Raw genomic sequence first — 24644 nt, 5'->3', positions numbered from 1 at the left:
AGATGGAAGCCCAAGATTCTGTACAGACTTCCGAAAGGTGAACTCCGTCACTGTACCCGATGCACATCCCTTACCCCTTATCGATGACTGCATTGATGAAATAGGGCCTGCAAAATACATCACTAAACTCGATATGTTAAAAGGGTATTGGCAAGTGCCTTTGACACAGCAAGCATCTGAGATTTCAGCTTTTGTCACCCCTGACCACTTCCTGCAGTATACGGTTATGCCTTTTGGCATGTGCAATGCCCCTGCAACGTTTCAGAGACTGGTTAACAAAGTGTTGGGAAACATCCCTAACTGCCGAGCATACTTAGATGACATTGTTGTGTATAGCAGTGACTGGTCCACCCACATAGCTACATTAAAAGAAGTCTTCATTAGCCTAGACAGTGCGTCTCTCACTTTGAACCTTGCCAAATGTGATTTCGCTAGAGGCAGTGTCCTCTACCTTGGCCAGCAAGTTGGTCTAGGGCAAGTGCGCCCTGCAGATGCCAAAGTCATTGCGATTAGGGAGTTCCCCCAACCAACCACCAGGAGAGAACTGCGGCGGTTCCTTGGGATGATAGGATATTACCGACGGTTTTGTAAAAATTTCTCTTCTGTTGCTGCCCCTCTCACTGATTTAACCAGCCCCTCAAAGCCGTTTATTTGGTCTGGGAGTTGTCAGCAGGCTTTCGAAAGCCTTAAGGGCTTACTTTGTTGCACCCCTGTTTTGTCTGCTCCTAACTTCTCTTTACCATTCAAACTGGAAATAGATGCCAGCGCAGTTGGGGCGGGAGCGGTGCTTCTCCAGGAGGATACCCAGGGCATTGACCATCCTGTGAGTTACTTCTCTCGGAAGTTTGACAAACACCAGCTCAGGTATTCTACCATTGAAAAGGAGACCCTTGCTTTGTTGTGGGCCTTGCAACATTTTGAAGTCTATACAGAGTCAGGTCAGAGGTCAGTCCAAGTATTCACAGATCACAACCCTTTAGTTTTCCTCTCCAAGATGTATAATCACAACCAGCGGCTTATGCGTTGGTCACTGATTATTCAGAATTATACCCTCAAAATCCATCACAAAAAAGGTTCAGAAAACATTGTAGCAGACGCACTCTCCCGTGCTGTTTAGAGAGGTCACCAAACCCTGAGTTTGGTTTTTGAAGGGTGGGGGTGTTACGTGCCAAGGGGTGTGGCTTTGCTTTTGTGCTCTGTTTTGTGTTCTGTTTATCTTTCAGGCGTCAGGCCTCCTCTGATTGGCCAGTTCGAAGTTGATTGGCAGGTGTCTATTGGCTGGTCTGGGCTCAGTTGGCCAATCACACTCCAAGGAACACTACAAATGAGCCGCTCCCTGGCCAGCTGGTGGCTGCTGGCTTCTGCTTTGACAAACATTTGCGAACAGGCATCTTTATGTTGTGTGTGGTGGGAGGCTGGACAGGTAAGCCGGGGTACCCTATACACTGGTTGTAGATTTTACTCTGTTAGTCACACTAGGTTATGCGGTTGATGCCACCCTTGTATGTTTTCACTGACTTTTATCGAGTAGCTAGGTAGGCCTTTTGTTTTGCATTTTTCTTTCAGTTAGGCTAGGCCCTGGAAGCTACCGACCTCTTTTTGTTTTATTACTTTCTTTGATTTGGATCAACCGCCCAGTCCTCCTCCCCCACCTCTTTACTGTTGTTAAGTTTGACTATCCAGGCAAGCACCCAATAAATCCTGCCTGATACTTAACTGTTCTGTGGTCTTCCTCCTTCATTGATTGTGGTTGTCCAGTGTTGCTGTCTCCTTCCTACCTTCGCCTCCGCCATGGTGGGGGGGACGTAACAGTTGCATTTGAGCAAACTTTGGAAACAACGTTTTTTTTTGGTTAAAAAAGGAGATGTCTGGCCATAGTGCACCGCACCCTGCTTGGTAAGAAAAACACAGCATGTCAGTACAAACACCTCATTGTGACTGCCCAGTACATTCTGATGGTTTGGGCTTGTTTTGCAGTCATAGGGGAACGCTGCACTCATGGATTTGACTATGAACTCCTTTGTTCATCATCTGATTAGAGTGAGACGTCAGGCTAAAGCTCGGCCGAAACTGGGTCGTACAACAAGACGATGATTGAAAGCACAGCAGCAAAAATCAAGGTGCTGCGTTGGCCCTGCCACGGTCCAGACCTCAGTCTGACTGAAATGCTGTGGTGGGACCTTAAGAGAGCTGTCAGAGATGGGCATAACGTGTTACTGTAATCCGATTACTTTTTTCAAGTAGCAAGTAAAGTAAGGGATTACTATTGCAAAAACAGTAATTAGATCACCGTTACTTTCCCGTAGGAACGCTGCGTTACTGCGTTACTAAAACCGTGATTTTTTTGCGAGAATGTCTCACGACAGTGACGTAAGCGAGTGCGACGTTGGTGACAACAGCTGTGTGCAGATCAACAGTGGATCATATATGGAGTGCAGAGAGAGTATGAGCGTGCAGCGTTTAAAGCGTGGAAGTACTGACCTTACTTTGAGTTTGATTCCATAAAAAGTGACAAAAACATTAGTGTCCGCTGTGCGTGGGAAGAAAACTTCTTTTTACAGCGAAAAACCCCCTAAACTTCCAACAAGCACCGAGTAGCTACGACGTAATGGGAAACTCACAGAGAAACTCGCGTATCCTTCCACTGACCGCGGCACACCTGCACCAGGGTAACCCTCCGCCTACCCAACTCCTGCTTTACAGCTGAAAATAGAGCAACAGGACCGCTGAGTCTTTGACTTTATTTATTTTCTGCTGTGTTTTACTTGCATCTATTTGAAAGACTGAGTGTAAACACAAAAAATATTTTATTTTATGAGCTGGAATGTGCAGAAAATAGGTTTAAATATTAAACTAATTTCTTCCAGTCAGAGAATGTTGCAGATAATTACATTTTTGCTTGATGCATAAAGTTAAAAGATTAAAACTAATAAAACAAGTTTTAAAAAGAGACTTTTCCATCTGATTACATTTTGTATGATGGATTATGTAGAAAAAGTAGAATTGGGCTGAAAGATCTATCACTTTATCACCTATTCAGGTTGTAAATCGTGTTTTTAAAAAGTAACTAAGTAATTAATTACTTTTGAAAATAAGTAATCAGTAAAGTAATGGGATTACTTTTTTGGGGACGTAATCAGTAATTAGTTACTGATTACTTTTTTCAAGTAACTTGACCAACACAGAGCTGTGCACAAACAAATGCCAGCAAACCTCAAATGGATAATTTTATAAAGAAGAGTGGGCCAAAAATTCTCCCCATTGATGTGAGACACTCGTTAAAGTCAAACAGAAAATAATTTAAACTTCTGCAGGACACTGAATCATAGGCTATGCACAGGACACGACTGAATGTACAAAGATATCTTCATGAAAAACACATATTTAATATAAAGTTAGTCTAAAGAAAACATGATCAGTCTGAGTCATTAACATGCAAAAGCCTTCCACACACACTACGCATGTCCTTGTACTTTTTAAGGGAGAACGAGGGAGTATTCTGACTCCTGTGTGTGTGTGTGTGTGTGTGTGTGTGTGTGTGTGTGTGTGTGTGTGTGTGTGTGTGTGTGTGTGAGAGAAAGAGAGAGAGAGGGGAAGAGTATCCAGTAGCATCCCTCAGTGATGCTTCTGTTATCCCTGTCAAGGTCACACAGCCAGCTGCGAATGACAATCACCAGCCATAAAAGGACTCCTGGGACCGCGCCAGTGTGTGTGTGCATGTGTACAAGCATGCAAAGCTCGGAACAGTGCTTTGCCTGATTGTCCTGCCACTCCAGCCTGCTAATGAGGGGGACGAGACAGAAAGGCCTAGTGAAGACGCGGACAAACAGAGCAGGGCCAGTCCTCCACGCTGGACGATGGGAAACACAGTTGGGCTAATTAACAGGCTGGTTAGTGAGGGCTCTGCTAATCATTATCCATCAGCCAATACAATCTGAACCAATCACAATGAGCTGAGAGGAGCAACGATCAAGAGGAACCCATGTGGGGGAAAAAAGGAGCATGAACACAAGAGTGTTATTAAGCATCAAGACTGTGCTAAGAGGGTCAGCTGGAACTGCTGTAATGGGAAATTCTGCTCTTGAAAACAAACTCTCGTTCACACAGTTTAGCGTGATTTTTTCCCCCATGGCAACAGGTTTGTGACATTCAAGTTCACACACCAACAAATGGAGAGCACAGAAAAAAAATAGGATTTTTATTTTAAAAAACAGAAATAAATGGAACTGCTAGTGTCTCGATGGGCTTTGGTTGCCTGCATCGGTTTTTCTCAGGCAGATGGATGACCAATCTTTCAATCTTGCTCAGGCTCACACATGGACAGCATCTCTCACGTAGTTCACAGCTGACAAATCTGGTTTTTATTGCATCCCTCTCATCAAAATGGATTTCACATGGGCTATGTGTGTCTGGAAGTCTGCGTCCGATAGTTTTAACTCGCTGTCAGCGAACACCAAAACGAGCATGATTGTCATGCTGAAAGACAGACGGTGAGATAGAGTCAAGAACTTTGTGGGTTTTCTTTAGACAATTAAGCAAATCAGTTAGATCTGATGAGAGGGCTGAAGGCGGCCTAGTTTTCTGATATTGTAGCTTCTTTATGTAAGAACAGGAAGACAAAGACGGAGACAGTGGTTGGAGAAAAGATGCAAAAGTTTAAAGGAAGAAACACTACAGCTGACAGACACCAGATAGAGGGTGAAAAGACAGCAGACACATACAGACTGACAGGCAGAGCAAATCAGGCTGCGCTCCTCACAGAAACAATGAAACAAAGGTGTCAGAAACATCTACTCGCTGTACTATGTTTGAGGCTGAGGCTACAACCAAACCGGGGCCTCATTCCTCTCACCAGCAGAACTTTATTGGTGCTGTCATGTCGAGTCAGACACGTTGAGTTGATTTGTGAGCTGGACCCAAAGGTAAAGAAGGATAAACACAGGCTGAATAACTGACAGCTTCAGTACAAAAAGTTAAGATTGCTCTGCTGATTGAAGGGTTTGAGACTCCGTGTTAAATACCAACTTTGGTTGGTATTTAATGAAGCTTCCTCCTTTTTTTTCTAGACTATAAATTTGTATTTATTTTACGATTAACCACTCACTCTGATATAAAGGCTTGTTTGAAAATTTAAAGACTTTCTATTAGGACTAGAGATGGCACGATACCACTTTTTTATGTCCGATACCGATATCATAAATTTGGATATCGGCCGATACGATATGAATCCGATATAGTGTGTTTTCAATCAATAAAGCTGTTTTTTAAATATCTTGCTGTATTTTGTATACGTTTATACTCAAGTTTAAAAAACAAACAAACACTATCAATCAATCAATCAATCTTTATTTATAAAGCACTTTTCATACAGAGAAAATGTAGCACAAAGTGCTTTACATAGTTAAAAGCAGCCCACCCCACCCTCCAACTCACTCCCCACACTCTCAATACACATATATCCCCCCACCCACACACACATACACACACGCGCACACTTAAAGAGTAAAAATTGGGCTGGGCTCGCATGAGCCAAGTGAGGAAACACTATAACAGGGAGCCGTCTGCACCGGGAGCCGGTCACAGACCGCAGCCTCCAGGCTGGGCACACAGCAGGAGGGAGGCAAAGGAGCCCCCCAGCCAGGCTGAGAGGACCCCAGAGACCCAGCAGCCACGGTCAATAACAGCCCCGGTACAGAGAGCGCCCTCCGAGGAAACACTGGAGATATGACGCAATACAATATATATAGGGTAAAATGATAAAATAAATAAGAACAGGATACAATATAAATATAAATAGAATAAGAAGATTAAAAAATGAATAAGAATAAAATCAAACAAATATTAGGTAAATCCTAAATTAATAATAGAATAACAGGATAGAATAAATAAGCATAAAATAAATAAACGCTAAGTAAAAGCTAAATTAAAAAGGTGGGTCTTGAGCCTGTTCTTAAAAACATGTACGTTCTCTGCGGCCCTGAGCTCCTCCGGCAGGCTGTTCCACAGACGAGGACCATACCACTGAAACGCTGCCTCTCTGTGAGTATGTGTCCTGACTTTAGGGACAATCAAAAGGCCAGTACCAGAGGACCTCAGGGTCCGCGAGGGTTCGTATGGTAAAAGCAGATCTGAGAGATAAGAAGGCCCAAGACCATTAAGACATTTAAAAACCAATAAAAGAACTTTAAAATCGATCCTGAAACACACGGGGAGCCAGTGCAGCGATTCTAAAACCGGTGTAATGTGGGCCCGCCCTCTGGTCTTCGTCAGCACACGAGCTGCCGAGTTTTGCAAGAGTTGTAAAGTTGAAATATTCTTCTTAGGAAGACCAGAGAGCAGGGCATTACAGTAATCAATGCGACTGGTAATAAAAGCATGCATCAGCATCTCCGTGTTGGCCCGAGAGAGAATAGGGCGGACTCTGGCTATATTTTTTAGATGATAAAATCCAATTTTAGTTACATGTTTAATATGTGGGATAAAACCAAGCTCAGAGTCAAAAATAACACCCAGGTTTTTCACTTGTAGCGAAGGACATAGTGAAAATGCCTGTAATTTAGACAAGAGTTTCTCTCTCTGAGCCTCAGGACCGACAATTAAAACTTCAGTCTTGTCCTGGTTAAGTTGTAAAAAGTTTTCTGCCATCCAAGATCTTATATCCAAGATACAGTTAAAGAGGGCATCCATTGGTCTGGTGTCATCAGGAGACACGGAGATGTACAGCTGCGTGTCATCAGCGTAACTGTGGAAGTTCACTCCATGCCTCCTGATGACACCGCCGAGAGGGAGCATATACAAATTAAAAAGTACAGGGCCTAGAACCGACCCTTGAGGCACACCACATGTCATTTTATGGATCTTAGAGGAGCATGTATCCATACTCACCATAAAAGATCTGTCAGAGAGACAGGAAGTGAACCAGCTGTGTACAGCACCAGAGAGGCCCACCATGTGTTTCAGTCTGTTTAAAAGAATAGCGTGGTCTACTGTATCAAAGGCTGCGCTTAGATCCAGTAGCACCAGGACTGAGAGCTTTTGGGAGTCCCAGTTACATCTAAGATCATTTAAAACCTTTAGGAGAGCCGTCTTTGTGCTGTGGTTCACCCTAAATCCAGACTGGAATATCTCCAGGATCTGTCTATCATTGAGAAAATCAGTAATCTGAGTAAAAACAAGTTTTTCTAAGATTTTATTTAAAAATGGTGAGTTGGATACAGGTCTGTAGTTATTAAAATCATTACAATCCAAATTGCTCTTCTTCAGAAGGGGCCTCACCACCGCCGTTTTAAAGGCAGCAGGGAAGACACCCAACTGAAGAGAGCAATTCATCATGTATAAAAGCTCAGCCTCAAAAAATCCATAAAGTGTTTTAAAGAGTGAAGAAGGAATTGGATCTAAAAGACATGTGGTGGGTCTCACTGTGGAGAAAACTTTCTGCAGGTTCTCAGCATTAACCAGGACAAAGCTGTCCAGTGTCTCCTCAGGTACAATCGAGCCCTCAGATGTGTTTACAATCATATCACGATTAGATAAAATATCAGATCTGATGGCGCTGATCTTTCCCCTGAAGTGGTCTGCAAACTGCTCACAGAGCGAGTCTGTGGGGGTTCTTTGGGAGCTGTTAAAATCAGGGTTAAATAAATGATCTATGGTGGAAAAGAGGACCTTGGGATTATTTTTGTTAATACTGATTATTTTGGCGAAGTATGACTTTCTTGACTTCCTTAATGTATTATTGTACACTTTAAGTTGCTCGCAAAATATTTGATGGTTGATATTATTTTTAGTTTTCCTCCATCTCCTTTCTGCTGCCCTGCAATTTCTTTTGAGTTTTTTGACTTCTTCGTTTCTCCAAGGTGATGCATGTTTTACGTTAATCTTTTTGGTGGTGAGTGGAGCAACAGAGTCAAGGCTTTTCTTCAGTTTGCTGTTGAAATAACTAAAAATCAAATCGCAGGATGCAGGTAAAATCACAGGGGGCATTCGTCTAAAACCCTGGTAAAATTTGCAGCCACTTCAGAGGTTAGATAGCGCCTCCTCACAGTTCGCACCGAGGTCTCCCGCTGAATAAAACCGGTGATGTTAAAAAACACACAGTAGTGGTCAGAGACAGCCAAGTCAACAACAGAGGACACGCTGGTGGACAGCCCATGGGTGATGACCAGGTCCAGAGTGTGTCCTCTGTTGTGAGTCGGCTGCGTGACGTGCTGGGTAAAATCCAAACAGTGAAGAATGTTTAAGAATTCTTTTGTTGCAGGGTCAGAAGGATTATCTATGTGCAGGTTAAAATCACCGGTTAAAATTATCATGTTATATTTTGAATGTATGTTTGTTAAAAATTCTGAGAATTCCTTGATAAAAGCAGCGCTGTCTTTAGGTGGTCTATAAACTGTGACAGATAAAACTGGAGGGCTGCTGAAAACAATAGCATGGAATTCAAAAGTGGTAAAATGATCAAATAAAATTTGTTTGGAGGTGAGTGTGTTGTTGGCTAAAGATGCAGTCCCACCACCTCTCTTACCACTTCTAATAGAAAAAGAGAAATTAAAATTTGGTGGGGAGGCCTCAGTGAGAACAACTGGTGCATCTGAACCCAGCCATGTTTCAGTTAAAAATAAACAGTCAAGTTTATTATCTAAAATTAAATCATTAATAATAAAAGACTTGTTCAACAGAGAGCGTACATTTAAAAGTGCCATACTGATTGAGACTGGTGGATTTTTGACAATAGAGTTGGATGGATGTTGATATTTTTGAAGAGGCCGGAGGTTATTAATATTTTTGGAGTTACTGGATTTATGATAATTCTGTTGCTCTCTGTTTGTGATTATGACGGGTATTGTGTTGACTGTGGGAGAGAAAGGTCCTAGTCCAGAGTTTTGTGTATTACTGTTAAAAGTGGAACAAATATAGGAGCTGGGACCAGGGGAACATCAGTCAGTGGCAGACGGATCAGCAGGTAATGTCAGTTTGGGGTAGTGACAGGGCGATGTGCGGGAGTGCTGTACGCCAAATGCCAAATTGGCGGACAGCAAACGGCGTCCCCAGGCGTTGAGGTGGAGCCCGTCTGCCCCAAAAAGATGCCTCCTCTCCCAGAAGGCATCAAAGTTGTTAATAAAACCCACGCCGTGGGAGACACAGGCGGAGGAAAGCCAGGTGTTAAGGCTGAGCAGCCGGCTGAAACGGCCTATCCCTCTGCCACAGGTGGGGGTGGGCCCAGAGATAAAAGCACTCACCTGCAGCTGACCAAGGAGGCTGAAGAGTTCGAGGAAGTCCAACTTCAGCAGCTCAGATTGCTGTTTGGGGATGTCATTGGTGCCGATGTGGATGATGAGCCGGTTAACCTGTGGGTGGGATGCCAGAATGTTGGGAATTCTGTCCACTATGTCAACAACAGTGGCTCCCGGGAACGACAGCGTGAGCGCCCCCCTCATCCGCACGTTCCTGACGATGGAATCCCCGAGGACCAGCGTGGAGAGAGGAGGTGCCACTGGGGGCTGTTGGCCATCTGAGATGCCCGCGCCGCGACGCCGGGGGTGTTCAGATGGAGATGCGCCAGCCGGACTGCGTGAGTGACTCCCAGGTAGCCGCGCCGTGGGTCCTCTTCTCCGAGGAGCCGGGGTAAAGCACAGCTCTCCGCGGTGAGTTTGCACCACAGCGTCGGGTTGCCCGCCGCGGCTCCGGGGGCGTAGTGGTGGAGATGGCGCAGACCTCTGCGACACAGCGGGATGGCGAGGGCTAGCAGTCAGAGGAGGAAAGTCCACAGGATCCAGGACATTGAATTTATTCTCCAATACTACCTCACCAGAGGGGTGAGGGTGCGAGAGACAGATCCTCCTGCCCTCTCTGCAGCCACCACGCGTCTCAACCATGGTCCATGGCGCTGGTTGGAGTGGAGTGGAGCTGACCAGAGCCTTGGGTCTGGCCCCTAGCTGAAACCAGGAGTTCTCGTCCTTGGCAGAAGCAGCAGCGACGCAAGTTGAGAGCCTGTGTTGACTGTTGGCGGGATCTTGGGACACAGCAGCTGGATGGTGCACTGTGTCGGCTAGCTCAGCGCTAGTAGCGGTGGTTTGAGCTTTGCCAAGGAGGATCGTGTCAAGTTCGCATTCAGCCCCCTGGATTTGGTATAGCGTGGATATCCTTTGTTCCAGCTCGATCACTTTTTGGCTCAGGTTGATGCAGCTTTCACAGCTGGATGTTGAGGTAAGTGGTGCCATTCCGGAATCTCGTACCGGCGACAGCGTCAAAAACAAAAACAGACACTGCCACTTTAGCTTACGTTAGCTAAACTCCTTTGCTAGCTTGTTCCCAGTACTGAGGTTTGTGATGGTCTTCCAATTCTCCGTAAAATCTCCAGTTAAAACACAGCCTTAACGAATTTTAGTGGCAGCAGGCTTGGCGGAGAAGCCGACAGGAATGATCACCTGAAGCAGGTTGAACCGGTCTGAACATTAAGGGTTAATGAATAATTGATTAAAGCTATTCTGTTATACCTGTATGCAAAAAATATACTGCACCCAAAAAATGTCATAGTTCAGCAAAACTGATCAATCTAATAAACTTAAACCTGCACCATCCTCCCTATTCTGGTATTTTAAAGAGTACTTAGCAGAAACATTAAGCAACCTAACTAATAGGGTTGCAAACTCCCAGCAAAAAAAAAAAAAAAAAAAAGGGAACCCCCCACCCTCTACCTCATGATGCTTAATCGACGTAATCAACCTTAATCTGATCCAGTGTGGAAGAAAAATGCACAGAAATAAATTATTTTTCAAGAATAATTAAATAGATTCAACATCTTTCTTCAACAGAACTGCACAGATGGTACCTTCCCAAAGGAAAAAGTACTGTAGCTTACTAGGGTATATTAGACTTAACAGTTACTATATACAGTAATGGACTTCTATACATTTTACATCAGATTAAAACTTTGGGTGTAAGATTCAGATAATTATTTATTAAAAGCTCGACATTTTAAATGAGAATAAGAAAGAAAAGTATGTCTTTGTGCCCCCTTTTCCCTGTTCATGTCCTATCGGCCCCCCTGGCTAAACTTTGCTAGATCCGCCCCTGCACAGTTACAGCCGTCAGCTACGTAGAAAAAGATCCTGGTGTAGAAAGTAATATTAAATAAATTCTAACAACAGCTGATCAAGCTTAAACGTGCTGCTGTTGTTCAGCCGCTGGTTTCCTCTTTCTGGCACGAAGTGGGCCAAAAACAAACCAGAGAGACGGACTCGCGACAGAAAAGCCGATCAGCTGATCATTGATCTGTATTAATAGACCTCTCTGCATTGAATCATATCTGTTATTAACCTCTGTCTCTCTTCCACAGCATGTCTTTATCCTGTCTTCCTTCTCTCACCCCAACCGGTCGCAGCAGATGGCCCCGCCCCTCCCTGAGCCTGGTTCTGCCGGAGGTTTCTTCCTGTTAAAAGGGAGCTTTTCCTTCCCACTGTCGCCAAAGTGCTGCTCACAGGGGGTCATATGATTGTTGGGTTTTTCTCTTATGAAGCGCCTTGAGGCGACTTTTGTTGTGATTTGGCGCTATATAAATAAAATTGAATTGAATTGAATTGATCAGTTTCACGATTGAAGTAGCAGCAAGAAGAGAGAGAGAGAGAGAGAGAGGCAGTCGCTCCAGGTATCGGTTGTTAAGCTTAATGCGGGAATGCTTTACAAACATTCAGAGATGAACTTACACACTTGCTTTACTTCTCTCTGGGATCACTTCCTTGGAGATGAAATGCTGGTTTGGTAGCGAAGCTCCAAATACTCAACCAGACCGCCGACAGGTCTCACAGGCCACAACCGCTCTATCCCGTGATGCATACTGCTCCAAAGTGCTACGGTTATGAGCCGAGTTACGCCATGTTGCAAGTTTTGTGAGGTACTTGTTTGATATTTAATGGATCGGATTACATTTTTTATTTCTCTCCGATATCCGATCCAGTAATTTAGGTCAGTATCGGACCGATACCGATACGTAATATCGGATCGGTCCATCTCTAATTAGGACCACAAAACTTGCCCAGACTGCTTTCTCGGAGCCTGTCCAAGCAGCTGGGATGCAGACCTGGAGCCAATTAGAAACATATTTTCTGCTTAATTCGCTGTAAGTTTTATCTCTTTTAAAGTGGATGTGAAATACTACATGTATAAAGATGATGGAGCGCTGTTCTCAAAAACAACCATGGATTTAACGCCGTCTGTGAAGCTGGATTTAAGCGTTCCGTTTTAGAGCATCTTAGGTCAGGACAGAACATCACGTCACTGGGTTGGTTGGTTATATATCTGTGGACAGGGCTGGACTGGGACATAACATCAGCAATGATGTACACTGTCTGAACTATCTACAACACATGGTGGAAACCTGAAATTAAGACAGAGAAGACTAGAGGTGAGACATGACCATTAGTGAATATTAACATTGATAAATGACAGAAAAAAAACAAAAAAAAAAAAAGATAAATGACAGATTTTTGCCACATCAATAAACGGCAGGGCAAAATATTTTTTCTAACATGGCAACCTTTAAAAAGTGAAAGGAGACAGAAAGACAGGTGAGAAAGAATAAAACTTGATTGACTTTTTAATGGCATTTTACACACAGTACTGGTGCAGAATCTAGAAAGTGTGGGAAAATACTGGCATCATATACAGTACTTACTTCTGAAGAAATTATGATGGGACCCTCAAAAAAATTACTATGTACAATAATGGATTTCTATACATTTTACATCAGATGAAAACTTTGATTGTAAGATTCAGATAATTATTTATTCAAAGTGAGACATTTTAAATGAGAATAAGAAAGAAAAGTATTTCTTTGTGCCCCCCTCTCCCTGTTAATGCCCTACCTGCCCCCCTGCCATAACTTTGCTAGACCCGCCCCTGCACAGTTACCAGCTGTCAGCTACATAAAAAAGGATCCTGGTGTTATTTGTCTCTCAGAAACAGTTCATAACTTCAACTCATTCATGTCACCTAAAAGGTAAACCTGTTTCTCCATCACAGCTCTGATGATCCAGTAAGGACATCTCCTGGTTTCATCTTCATGTTTCCCTCTCACCAGATAACCAAACCGACATCATGACCAGCAGCTTTACAGCTGTGGCTCCAGCAAACATCAGCTGATATTAGAAATTAATATTAAATAAATTCTAACAACAGCTGATCAAGCTTAAACTGCTGCTGTTGTTTAGCGCGACATCTGCTGGTTTCCTCTTTCTGGTGCAAAGTGGGCGATAAACAAACGAGAGAGAAAAGCCGATCAGTTGATCATTGATCAGTTTCATGATCGAAGTAGAAACAGGAGAGGGAGGGGGGAGGATGAGAGCAGAAGAAACAGCTGTGCAGCGTAAACACAGAGTAACTCCAGCTTTGTGCCTTTTTCATTATAGCTAAAGTCCGGGACAAACTGTTCCTTTTCACCTCAATACAAAACGCGTAATATTTTCTCTGAATACCAGACGATTCAGCTTTTTACGGGACGGTTGGCAACTCTACTAACTAACCTTATGAATAAAATAAAGTTCAATAACATCATAGCACCCATCCAGCTGTATAGAAACTCCGTCATGCTAGCTAGTACGCAGTACGAGTTATTGTAACTGACTGCAAAAAGTCAGCACAACAACAATAAATTATATCTAAACTTGGTTTATATCTGTTTATATCTGTCCCAGTGTCAGTTCACCTGACACTGGGACCAGCGGCCGCCTCGGGTCTCTCCTCCTCCTGCCTTCCCTTTCCCTCATCCACCTGCTGGCCTCCACCACTTGCTAATGTTACTGACTCTGTGGAAGCTCCGCTATAGCCACCACAAAACAACTGAGTTATTTTTACACATCTGCCAGCATCTGGCCAATCCACCACCTCTCATTGTTTTTTCCGTAACGGAAAAGCAACAGATGGTAAATGGTAAATGGCCTGTATTTATATAGCACTTTACTAGTCCCTAAGGACCCCAAAGCGCTTTACACAACCAGTCATCCACCCATTCACACACACATTCACACACTGGTGATGGCAGCTACATTGTAGCCACAGCCACCCTGGGGCGCACTGACAGAGGCGAGGCTGCCGGACACTGGCGCCACCGGGCCCTCTGACCACCACCAGTAGGCAACGGGTGAAGTGTCTTGCCCAAGGACACAACGACCGAGACTGTCCAAGCTGGGGCTCGAACCGGCAACCTTCCGATTACAAGGCGAACTCCCAACTCTTGAGCCACGATCGCCCCAGATTCCAGTGACAGAAAAAGACAGATGAACTTGAAACGCTGGGTCCAATACAGCTTTGTTGCTTGGTTCTCAATTACATTCTATCCTGTGTTTCCCAGGGTTCAACTTTCAGTTTTTCCTTTGGTCATCACTTGTGATTGGCTCCCAACCAGATTTAATGGGGTCTTATGGCTTTAGGAGAATTGCAATTTGAAACATCCCTTAGATAAAGGGAAACAGCTCAAAACTGGAGCAAGCTGTTGGCTGGACGATCAAACGAGAGCCAAAAAAAGAGACAGAAACCCAGTAAAAATCCCAACTTTCCAAAAACACAACAATACTTTTTCTGTTTGTTAGTTTTTGTGCAATAAAAAACTGTATTTTCAGTCTTTTACAGGAGGACTTACCAAACTGCCAAAAACTAATACTGCAGCAATCACAATGGCTGAAAAATAAGGAGTTCATGAAAAATAAATAAATAAATCCTTCTGTCTGAAAGAAACAATTTACCTGTTAGGTTTGGGGAGTGTCTGTGTGGAGTGCTCAGTGGATCTGCGCTCGACAGTGCAGCCTAGGCGGAGTAGTCGAGCGCAGATCCACTGAGCGCTCAACACAGACAGCATCGTCAGAAGAAAAGTTGATAAAATAAATTAAAAATGTTGTATTGTTCGATACATATGTGTACTGAACCGAAAGCACTGTATCGAACGGTTCAATATCGATACGAGTATCGTTGCACCCCTAATATTTATAGGTCAAGGAAAACATTTCTCCCTGAAGCTTCAAGTTATTTTATCAGCCTTCTATCCCCACATGACAGAATGACTCACACTTAATCCCAAACAAGACGGCAAAAAATGAAAATAAAAAATAAAAAAAACCTTTTAAGATGAAGCATTTAGACCACATGGGCTGATTTGACTGACTTGTCTTCCTAAATACAACAGTCTAAAAATGGTCCTATTAGCTGACTAATTATCTATTAGAGACTGAAGTGGCATCTACAAAGAGAAACGTTTAAGCATATCTGTTTCAATGCATGTTCCAGCTGTTGTGTGAGCTGTTTAAGGGCTCCGGAGGGAGGGCAGGGGGGAGACCTCTGTATCAAAACACTTCCACAGCTAGCAGGAGGTGTGACATAAACAACAAGGTTCTTAGCCTTCCCCTGTGAGCCCTGCTGACAGCTGACCCCCCCCCAAAGTACACACACACATTGCACATGTGCACATATGCACACACTACACATTCAAATTGTATTCCTCTCGGTGTTTCTCACTGCTTATCTCTCAGAGGGAAGAAGGAAGGATGAAAAATGAATGGCTGCCACATGGAAGTAGTACGGTTGTATAAGAAGAAGAAAAGCTATTGGTGTGGAAAATCAATTCCGCCAAGTCACCAACACATAGCTTCTATTAGGTAAAATAGCCAACATTAGCCTGTCTTCTCATGCAGAGCTGAGGGATGAAGGGGTACCGGCATGAATGTATGGAATGCACAAACAGTGATGAGAAGCAGGAATTGGGAAACTAGAAGGACGGTTAAGGCATCCCAGTGGAAGAAGAGAGTGAGAAAATAATGAATGTCATGTAGGCACAATGCTCCTGTTGCTCGTTTGAATGCATAAGTACTGCGCAGGGTAAACTGCTCCTCCTGTGTCACTGGTTAACGCTCTGCCCAGTCAGGTCCAGAGCATACTGCAGAAATAATGTGTCCCATACAGATTACTCTATTCTGCTGACTCTTATCTTCCTGCTGTTGGCAAGGCAAGAAATTTGCACGACCCCATGGCGAACAGTTGTCCCGCAAAAGTATCACCTGGTGGTCTGACACACTTGGTCCAGTCCAACCTTGTATCTCCAGGCTTTACAGGGACCATACTGAGCACAGCATTAGTATGAGGGGTAGAGCCGCTTTGTGCCGTGGTCATGCTCTCCAGGGCACAATTATCTGTTATGTGCAAGGCTCAGAGAGGGATATCTTTTTTATTTTAGTCTGAGTGAGCATTGAGAGCTGTGGATGATCTCTCAGTGCCCAGCCTTAGAGCAAAGCTCATAAATCAAAGCTTTGTAAAACAGATCAATATAAATACCTTACACAGGTGTCCAAGGTTGGTTGATCGTTTGTTCTGAAAGTGATTTACATGTTGCATGTGAAAAAGTGAAATAAAACACGTCTGAGAGAGAAACTGGAGAGTGTCGAGCAAGTTATTAATGTTTTTAATCTCCCATACAAGTAATCAGCTGCGTCACCTTTGCTTTGTCACCAGGACACACTTAGTTTCTTTTCTGTGATGAAAGAATCAGGCAACATGCTGCGGAGAGAATTTACCAAAAGTCCAAATGTAAACTTTTTTCTGTAACACACGTTTCACATTTGTGTTTTAATAAATGTGCACATGAAGGTTTAAATTCAGGGATGTTTGCAAATGTTTGCACACTCGACCCATAACTGCAGATTATGTATGTATCAGAGTTTTCTTTACAAAAAGGGTCTAAAGCTGATCGTTTTGGCTTAAACTGATAAAAGGATGTAAAATAATAAAATTACAGATAAGAAAAACAACTGATCACCAAGAACAGATTGTATGAAAATGTGTTGTTATTTTTCTATTCATTAGTTCTATTTATTTGATAGAGATGTGCCGAGGTTGAAAGGTCTTTTATCATACATCAACTTTAACTTTAAAATCGCCATGTTACATTTTTTAAGGTCATAAAACATTATTACACATATACTAACACTGTAATATATATAGTTTATAGATACATGTTACGCTGCAACACTTGTACATATATCAAAATAGTTTAGCGCTTTAATCTGAAAAACAAAAAATCTTTAATTTTTTTATTATTTTGTCAAGAATTTTGATCTGGCCCAAAACACATGAAAGTCACTCCATGTCAGGATGTTATTGTTAGTTCTTTAATAAACTGAAAATCAGCATTTAAACCAAAATCCGAGCGCGACAAACTATAGATGAAAATGAACATCTGGTTTACCTTCCTCTCCACGTGGCGGCACGTGTCATACTTGATCTCAGAATAAAACGCTCCACCTGCGTCGATCATTTAAAGAACTCAACTTCTTTGACTACGAAGTCATTTCTCAAACAACAACAGCTTTTAAATATAACACTGTGTCATCCAGTAAACATCTGTTATGAAAGGATATTTTCAAAAGCAGCAAAAACAGCTTTTTGGTGGGTAAACGTCTCCACTTTATATGGTTACAAGTAACCATATTTATTAAAAAAAAACATCCATGTCAGTGCAGAATAAACACAAGCGTGTGGCATTAGTGCTCCAAATGTTAACAACAGGCCCCGACATTTAATGCAATTAATATTTTATAAACAGTAATTAAAGAAAGTATTTACACAATTTAATTAATTTTCACACATCAAATCTCCCTCAAAAATGTAACAATAATAATCTGATTAGCATTTTTTTCAATCATCATAGCTTGTCAAAATAAAGCAGACAAGTGGGCAATTAAAAACAGTTCAGTCTGGTAATTACTCTGCTTTTGACTGTGTGCAGGATAAATGAATATTGGCAAGAACTGTAAAATATGAATATATTGTCTAAAAAAACAACACTATAAAGGTCAAAGGTCAATTTATTCCATACATGAAAGTAAATTAATAAGAAAATCTGCCTTAGTGTTTTTGGAAGAAAATAAAAACAACATTTTATATATTTTGTAAATAAGTCTGTGGTTAAAAAAGACAGGAAAGAGAGCCATTTCAGTTTTAACTTATTTTTTATGAAAAATACGCTTTTAAAATTGCTATTTAATGCACTTTAAACAATGGCTGTATCTGGGATGATAGGAGCATGTGTTCCTTACCTGGCCAATGAACTTGGGAAAGGGACCTCGCTCATTCTCACTTATAGATATATTAGGAACCAGCAGGGATCTCTTAGATCTGTACGGCAGCTTTTGACCCACGATATCCTACAAAACACAGAAGAGAAACCATATCATTGAAACTGGCAATAACTGAAATAGCTACATAATGTCTATCAACATTTTTAATTACCTGAAAACCCCACAACAACATCTAAACACACACACATACATAGCGAGTTGTTAAGTGTGCACTGAATGCAATAAAACTGTTAATACAGCTACTCTTAGAGAAATTTCTTTCTTTTCCTTTTTTAAAGGAGAGTTGTATATATAACATATGATGCAAACAAGCTGAACATCTGCATCTGGCAGTCAGCACCATATGCCTTACACATTTGGAGATAAGGACATAGTCTCTGGGAAAACTCTGCTGCTCTCACTAAATCTTAAATTCTTTATTTATATGTATTCAGCCCGTATGTTAAATAAGGATGGGAGAGAAAAGTAGAAAGCAAATTCAAAACAAAGCTCACAAGAAATGGTAAAAATGAAGAAATGAGCAAAGGCAAGGTTTTGGTAAAGTAATTGAACTGTTCGAGCAGAAGGAGCCCATCTGAAATGTTGCTTTTGCTCTTGAGAACACAATAGCATAATCTAATTTTATCTTCCACCCTCCTGCTGCTGTAAACAAAGACATGCTTTTTGCTGTGTAATATAGGGAAAAATTCTCCCTTTCCTTTTGAAATCTCGGATCTTTCTGCTCTGATGAAAATAATGCCTAGAAATGACCCCAGGAAGCTGTAACCTAGGCTGCTAGCACACAGTGATGAAATATCACGGCAGGGCAGTTCACCGATTGCCTGAACACCTGGACTTCAGCTGAGGAGCTCACACGTTTGTTTGACGCATTACTTTGATGCAAAACGATGCAGGAAAATGTTCTGTTCTGATGATGTTGGATCTCACATCGGCCTTTGACACCGTTGACCATCACATCCTACGTGAAAGGCTGAAATACTGGGTCGGTGTATCTGGATCTGCCTTAGAGTGGTTCTCTTCATATCTGTATGAACGTTACTTTTTTGTGGCAGTCTCTAAGTACAGGTCATCTTCCACGTCCCGTGGTGTGCCACATGGCTCTGTGCTGGGGCCTTTATTGCTCTTAATATATCTACTTCCCCACCAGCACAGCATTTTGAGCCCCTTTAAAGACATCTGCTACCACTACTACGCCAACGATATCCAGTTATACATTTCTTTCAAGCCCCAAGATTTTGAATGAGTGCTAAGAATCCATTAAAGTTTGGATGGCTGACAACTTCCTCCAACTCAACGAAGGAAAGACTGAAGTCCTTGTATGTGCTCCTGACAGACATGTACCTAAGATAATGAATGCTATTGGTCCTCTTGCAACATTTGTGAAATCGTCTATCAGGAGCCTCGGGGTAATCTTCGACCCGGCTCTCACTTTGGATGTTCACGTCAAATCTTTGGTTCGGTTTTATCACTTAAGAAACATTTCCAAAGTAAGCGCGACTGTATCTCGCACTGAACTGGAGATTGTCATTCATGCTTTCATTTCATCAAGACTGGACTACTGTAATTCACTATTTACGTGTTTAAACTGAAACTCCCTGGAGCATCTGCAGATTGTTCAAAACGCTGCAGCAAGACTTCTGACCAAAACATCGAAGTACTCACACCGTTGCTAATACAGCTGCACTGGCTCCCCGTCGAATTCAGAGTCCACTTCAAGATTCTGGTTCAAGCTCCTGCCTACACCATTGAGCTTCTACAGCCTTATGTTCATAGCAGGCCTCTTAGGTCATGTGACCAGGGTCTACTTTCATTCATCAGACAAAGTTGAGAACTAAGGGAGACAGAGCTTTTGCCACTGTGGCTCCCAGACTGTGGAACTCTGTCCCACTGGGCATAAGATCTCTGGACTCAGTAGCTTCTTTCATAAAACAACTAAAAACACATCTTTTTAGAATTGCATTTTGTTGACTGTTGTCTGTTTTGTTTTACGCTTTGTCATCCTTGTGTGAAGCACTTTGTGATCTTTTATGTGGAAAGGTGCTATATACACTCAACAAAAATATAAACGCAACACCTTTGTTACTGCTCCCATTCCCCATGGGATGGACGTAGAGACCTAAAATTCATTCCAGATACACAATATAACCATCCCTCCCAAACAGTGGTCACAAATCAGTCCAAATGTGTGGTAGTGGGCACATCTGCTATATTGAGATAATCCATCCCACCTCACAGGTGTGCCACATCAGGATGCTGATCTGACATCATGAGTAGTGCACAGGTGTACCTCAGACTGCCCACAACAAAAGGCCACCCTGGAATGTGCAGTTTTTTGCACTATTGGGGGTCTGGGGACCCAGAACCGGTCAGTATCTGGTGTGACCACCATTTGCCTCATGCAGTGCAACACATCGTCGCATGGAGTCTATCAGATTGTCAATTGTGGCCTGTGGAATGTTGGTCCACTCCACTTCAATGGCTGTGCGAGGTTGTTGGATATTCGTGGGAACTGGTACAAGCTGTCGTATACGCCGGTCAAGCACATCCCGAACATGCTCAATGGGTGACATGTCCGGTGAGTATGCTGGCCATGCAAGAACTGGGACATTCTCAGCTGCCATCTGCCCTGAACAATGTGAACCATGATTCATCCGTGAAGCGCACACCTCTCCAACGTGCCAGACGCCATCGAATGTGAGCATTTGCCCACACAAGTCTGTTACGGCGACGAGCTGGAGTCAGGTCAAGACCCCGATGAGGACGACGGGCATGCAGTTGAGCGTCCCTGAGACGGTTTCTGACAGTTTGTGCAGAAATTGTTTGGTTGTGCAAACCAATTGTTCCAGCAGCTGTCTGGGTGGCTGGTCTCAGACGATCTTGGAGGTGAACCTGCTGGATGTGGAGGTCCTGGGCTGGTGTGGTTACACGAGGTCTGCGGTTGTGAGGCCGGTTGGATGTGCTGCCATATTCTCTGAAACGCCTGTGGAGACGGCTTATGGTTGAGAAATGAACATTCAATGCACGGGCGACAGATCTGGTTGACATTCCTGCTGTCAGCATGCCAATTGCACGCTCCCTCATTGCTTGTGGCATCTGTGGCATTTTGCTGTGAGACAAAACTGCACATTCCAGGGTGGCCTTTTGTTGTGGGCAGTCTGAGGTACACCTGTGCACTACTCATGATGTCAGATCAGCATCCTGATGTGGCACACCTGTGAGGTGGGATGGATTATCTCAATATAGCAGATGTGCCCACTACCACACATTTGGACTGATTTGTGACCACTGTTTGGGAGGGATGGTTATATTGTGTATCTGGAATGAATTTTAGGTCTCTACGTCCATCCCATGGGGAATGGGAGCAGTAACAAAGGTGTTGCGTTTATATTTTTGTTGAGTGTACATAAAGTTTTACTTACTTACAACACACAAAGTGTTGGGAAAGCGAACACGGTTTAGTAAATCTGATTAGTATTAGTAATAAAATATGATGTGATACAGCCAAAATCTTTTAATAGAATGGATATCAGCAAAATGTTGGTTATGTTTGTTTATAAGTTAATAGCTCAACGAACACTTTTGGCTTCGTTTGGTCCTCAGTATGTCATGATCCAACTAAGGGATGTGCATATTTCACTGGTAATGACCCGTTAATCGTGATCTGCATGATGTGGACTTACTTCATGCTCAAAGAATCAACATGCTGCTGTGGTTGTCAGGCGTCAGCTCACATACTACATACCTCCTATGATAATATTTTGGACTTTTTTCTCTTTGAGTCTTTGGCATTGTAACCAAAGTCACTTGAAAAAACTCTCATGTAGATTATACGTCTGCTTTGTCAGAGCTTCCCTTCAATCTCTATATTAATCCCTCATAAACCCGTTGGCTCTGTTTCAGAGCAGTCTAGTACAAAACACACGACCATCTCTTATAACCTAACTAAAATTATTGATATTGTTGTTGCAGTTGCTCACTAAAATACTGAGAAGTTAAACATCCAGGAGAAAAAAGCATTTCCAAACTCCAGCTGGCAGACTAGTAAACTGATTAGCTTGACTAGCTAACTTGTTGATTTAGCTAATTAAACAGCAGCTAAATGAAAAAGTACAACACTGAATTTTATTCTTTTATCCAGATGGTAATAAGGTTCCTACTATTCAGTATCGCTTTGAACAAAACTTACTATTCCAATGCCAACATCCACAACAACCAACACCCCCACCTCAGGATTTCATTTTGACTTCGACATTGAACTTTGTCTATAAAAATGACAGAACGATAACAGTCAAAGCAAAGCGCACATACATAAAAACTTCAACTGAGCAAGTGTTAAAATGGTAACACTTTTTCAATATAAAAGTACAAAAAACAACTTGTATTTTTTGTGAGTTCATTTAATAATAATAATAATAATAATAATAATACATTTTATTTAAATAGCGCCTTTCAAAGCACCCAAGGACACTGTACAACAGATAAAAACTGGAAATATACACAATGGTAAAAATAGAAGATAAAAGTTAAAACATACAGAAATTTAAGAATAGGCAATTTTAAACAGATGAGTTTTGAGGGTGGACTTAAAAAGAGAGAATGAACTAATATTTCTGAGGTCCGGGGGTAGGGAATTCCAAAGTCGAGGGGCAGAGCAGCTAAAGGCCCTCCCTCCCATTGTGATCAGACGAGCAGAGGGAACAGAGAGAGAAAGAGAAGATGAAGATCTGAGGCAGCGGGATGGGAGCTTCATCTGTAATAAGTCAGAGAGGTACGGTGGAGAGAGAGAATGAATAGCCTTGAATGTATACAGAATTATTTTAAAATGGATGCGAAATTTGACCGGGAGCCAGTGAAGTTGCTTCAGGATTGGGGAGATGTGGTGGGTAGAAGAAGTCCTAGTAATAATACGGGCAGCAGAGTTCTGGACACGTTGGAGCTTGTTGATAGATTTTTGTGTGAGGCCAAATAATAATGAGTTGCAGTAGTCAATTCTAGAGATAACAAGATTATGGATGAGAATGGCAGTGGCGTGAGGTGTGAGGAAGGGGCGGAGGCGATTAATGTTACGGAGTTGGAAATATGCTGCACGTGTAATATTATTGATATGTGAGTTAAAGGATAATGTGCTATCGAGAATGACACCCAAGCTTTTCACAGAGGGAGAGATAGGGACCAGCGAGTTATTGATGGTGAGAGAGAAATTGTTAATTCTGGATAGCAGTCGTTTAGTGCCAACCAGAAGAAGTTTATTTATAATATAAATATCCTATTTATTTATTTGCTTTTGTTCTTTTTTAACCTAGCGTGCATAACTATAATGAGTTCACAAAGATATGGCAGCATATACGCAAATCAGGCATGACATTATGACCACCTGCCAAAAAAAACCATATTGCTCATCACCCATTTGCTGCCAGAACAGCCCTGACCCATCGAGGCTTTCACTCTGTTTGAGCCCTGATGTCGTGCTGTGGCACCATGATGTCAGCCAGTGGTGGTCCTAGGCTGTTTGGCGCCCTGGGCGAACACCCCCTAACTAACAAACAACCATCATAATACATCATCATACAATGACAATAGGACAAATCAACAACTGACAGTGACTAATTAATATTGTGCTGAACACAGTCCAAAAGATTCAGTCAGCTACATCAGTGTCTACTATTTACTCTCATAGCCAAGTGGCTAACAAACGTAAACAGATGTTTTCACTATCACTACTAATTAATGTTTTCTTGTTGTATCCCCGTTGTGGTCAGTGCTATCCACTATGCTGTTGCATGCTGGGGCAGCAGGTTGAGGGTCACAGATGCCAACAGATTCCATAAACTGATCCACAAGGCCAAGAATGTTGTGAGGATGGTGGTGACTGAGAGGCAGATGTTGTCCAAGATAAGGACAATCATGGATTATACCTCCCATCCACTCCATGATGTACTGGTCAGTCACAGGAGCACGTTCAGTTAGAGACTGAGATTACCCACAATGCACCACTGAACGACACAGGAAATCATTCCTGTCTGTGGCCATTTCTCTGTACAACTCCTCCATCTAACACACTGCGAACACTGTAAGAGTTTCACCCTTTTTACACACACTCTTTTCTACTCTGGAATAATCATCAATTTTCTTGATATTTATTTATAATCACCTCTGTTAATCCTTGATATATATTAGTGCTATTTCTTAAATGTGTAAAATCTGAAACATAATGTATTCTTTGGAGTTTAGTCTGTTACTGTTACTATTTTTACCATTTCTTCTTGGAGCAACTGTAACCCACATAATTTCCTTAGGGATTAATAAAGTTTTTTGATTCTGATTGTTTCAGGATGACCTGCCATTATCCAATGACACATCTGCTTACCTGCATCTTTTGCTCGTTTCTCCTCCTCTTCTTTTCTCTTTTTTTCTAAACTTTTCTTGTCCATCTTCCATTGGTTTTAATTTTGCACTCCAGTATGAACACCCATCCCCCCACCACAACATAACCTAACAGACCTACACTTTAGTTCACAGATTCACTTT

At 42.4% G+C, this 24644-nt stretch overlaps 1 protein-coding gene across 1 annotated transcript in view; it reads right to left on the bottom strand.

Moving 5' to 3' along the window:
• cdh13 (cadherin 13, H-cadherin (heart)) overlaps positions 1 to 24644 on the bottom strand; it is a 436452-nt gene that overhangs the window by 239730 nt on the left and 172078 nt on the right. Inside the window, exon 4 of the mRNA XM_085461175.1 lies at positions 18075 to 18182. Coding sequence (XP_085317301.1) covers positions 18075 to 18182 — 108 coding nt within the window. The remainder of the gene's footprint in view (positions 1 to 18074; positions 18183 to 24644) is intronic.

Source organism: Copadichromis virginalis, linkage group LG7, assembly GCF_057382275.1.
Source record: "Copadichromis virginalis isolate Kocher_CV1m ecotype Utaka linkage group LG7, C_Virginalis_male_GT1.1, whole genome shotgun sequence".
NCBI lineage: Eukaryota > Metazoa > Chordata > Actinopteri > Cichliformes > Cichlidae > Copadichromis > Copadichromis virginalis.
Note: the sequence above shows the minus strand (reverse complement) of the source record. Positions and strands in the feature narration are given on the sequence as shown.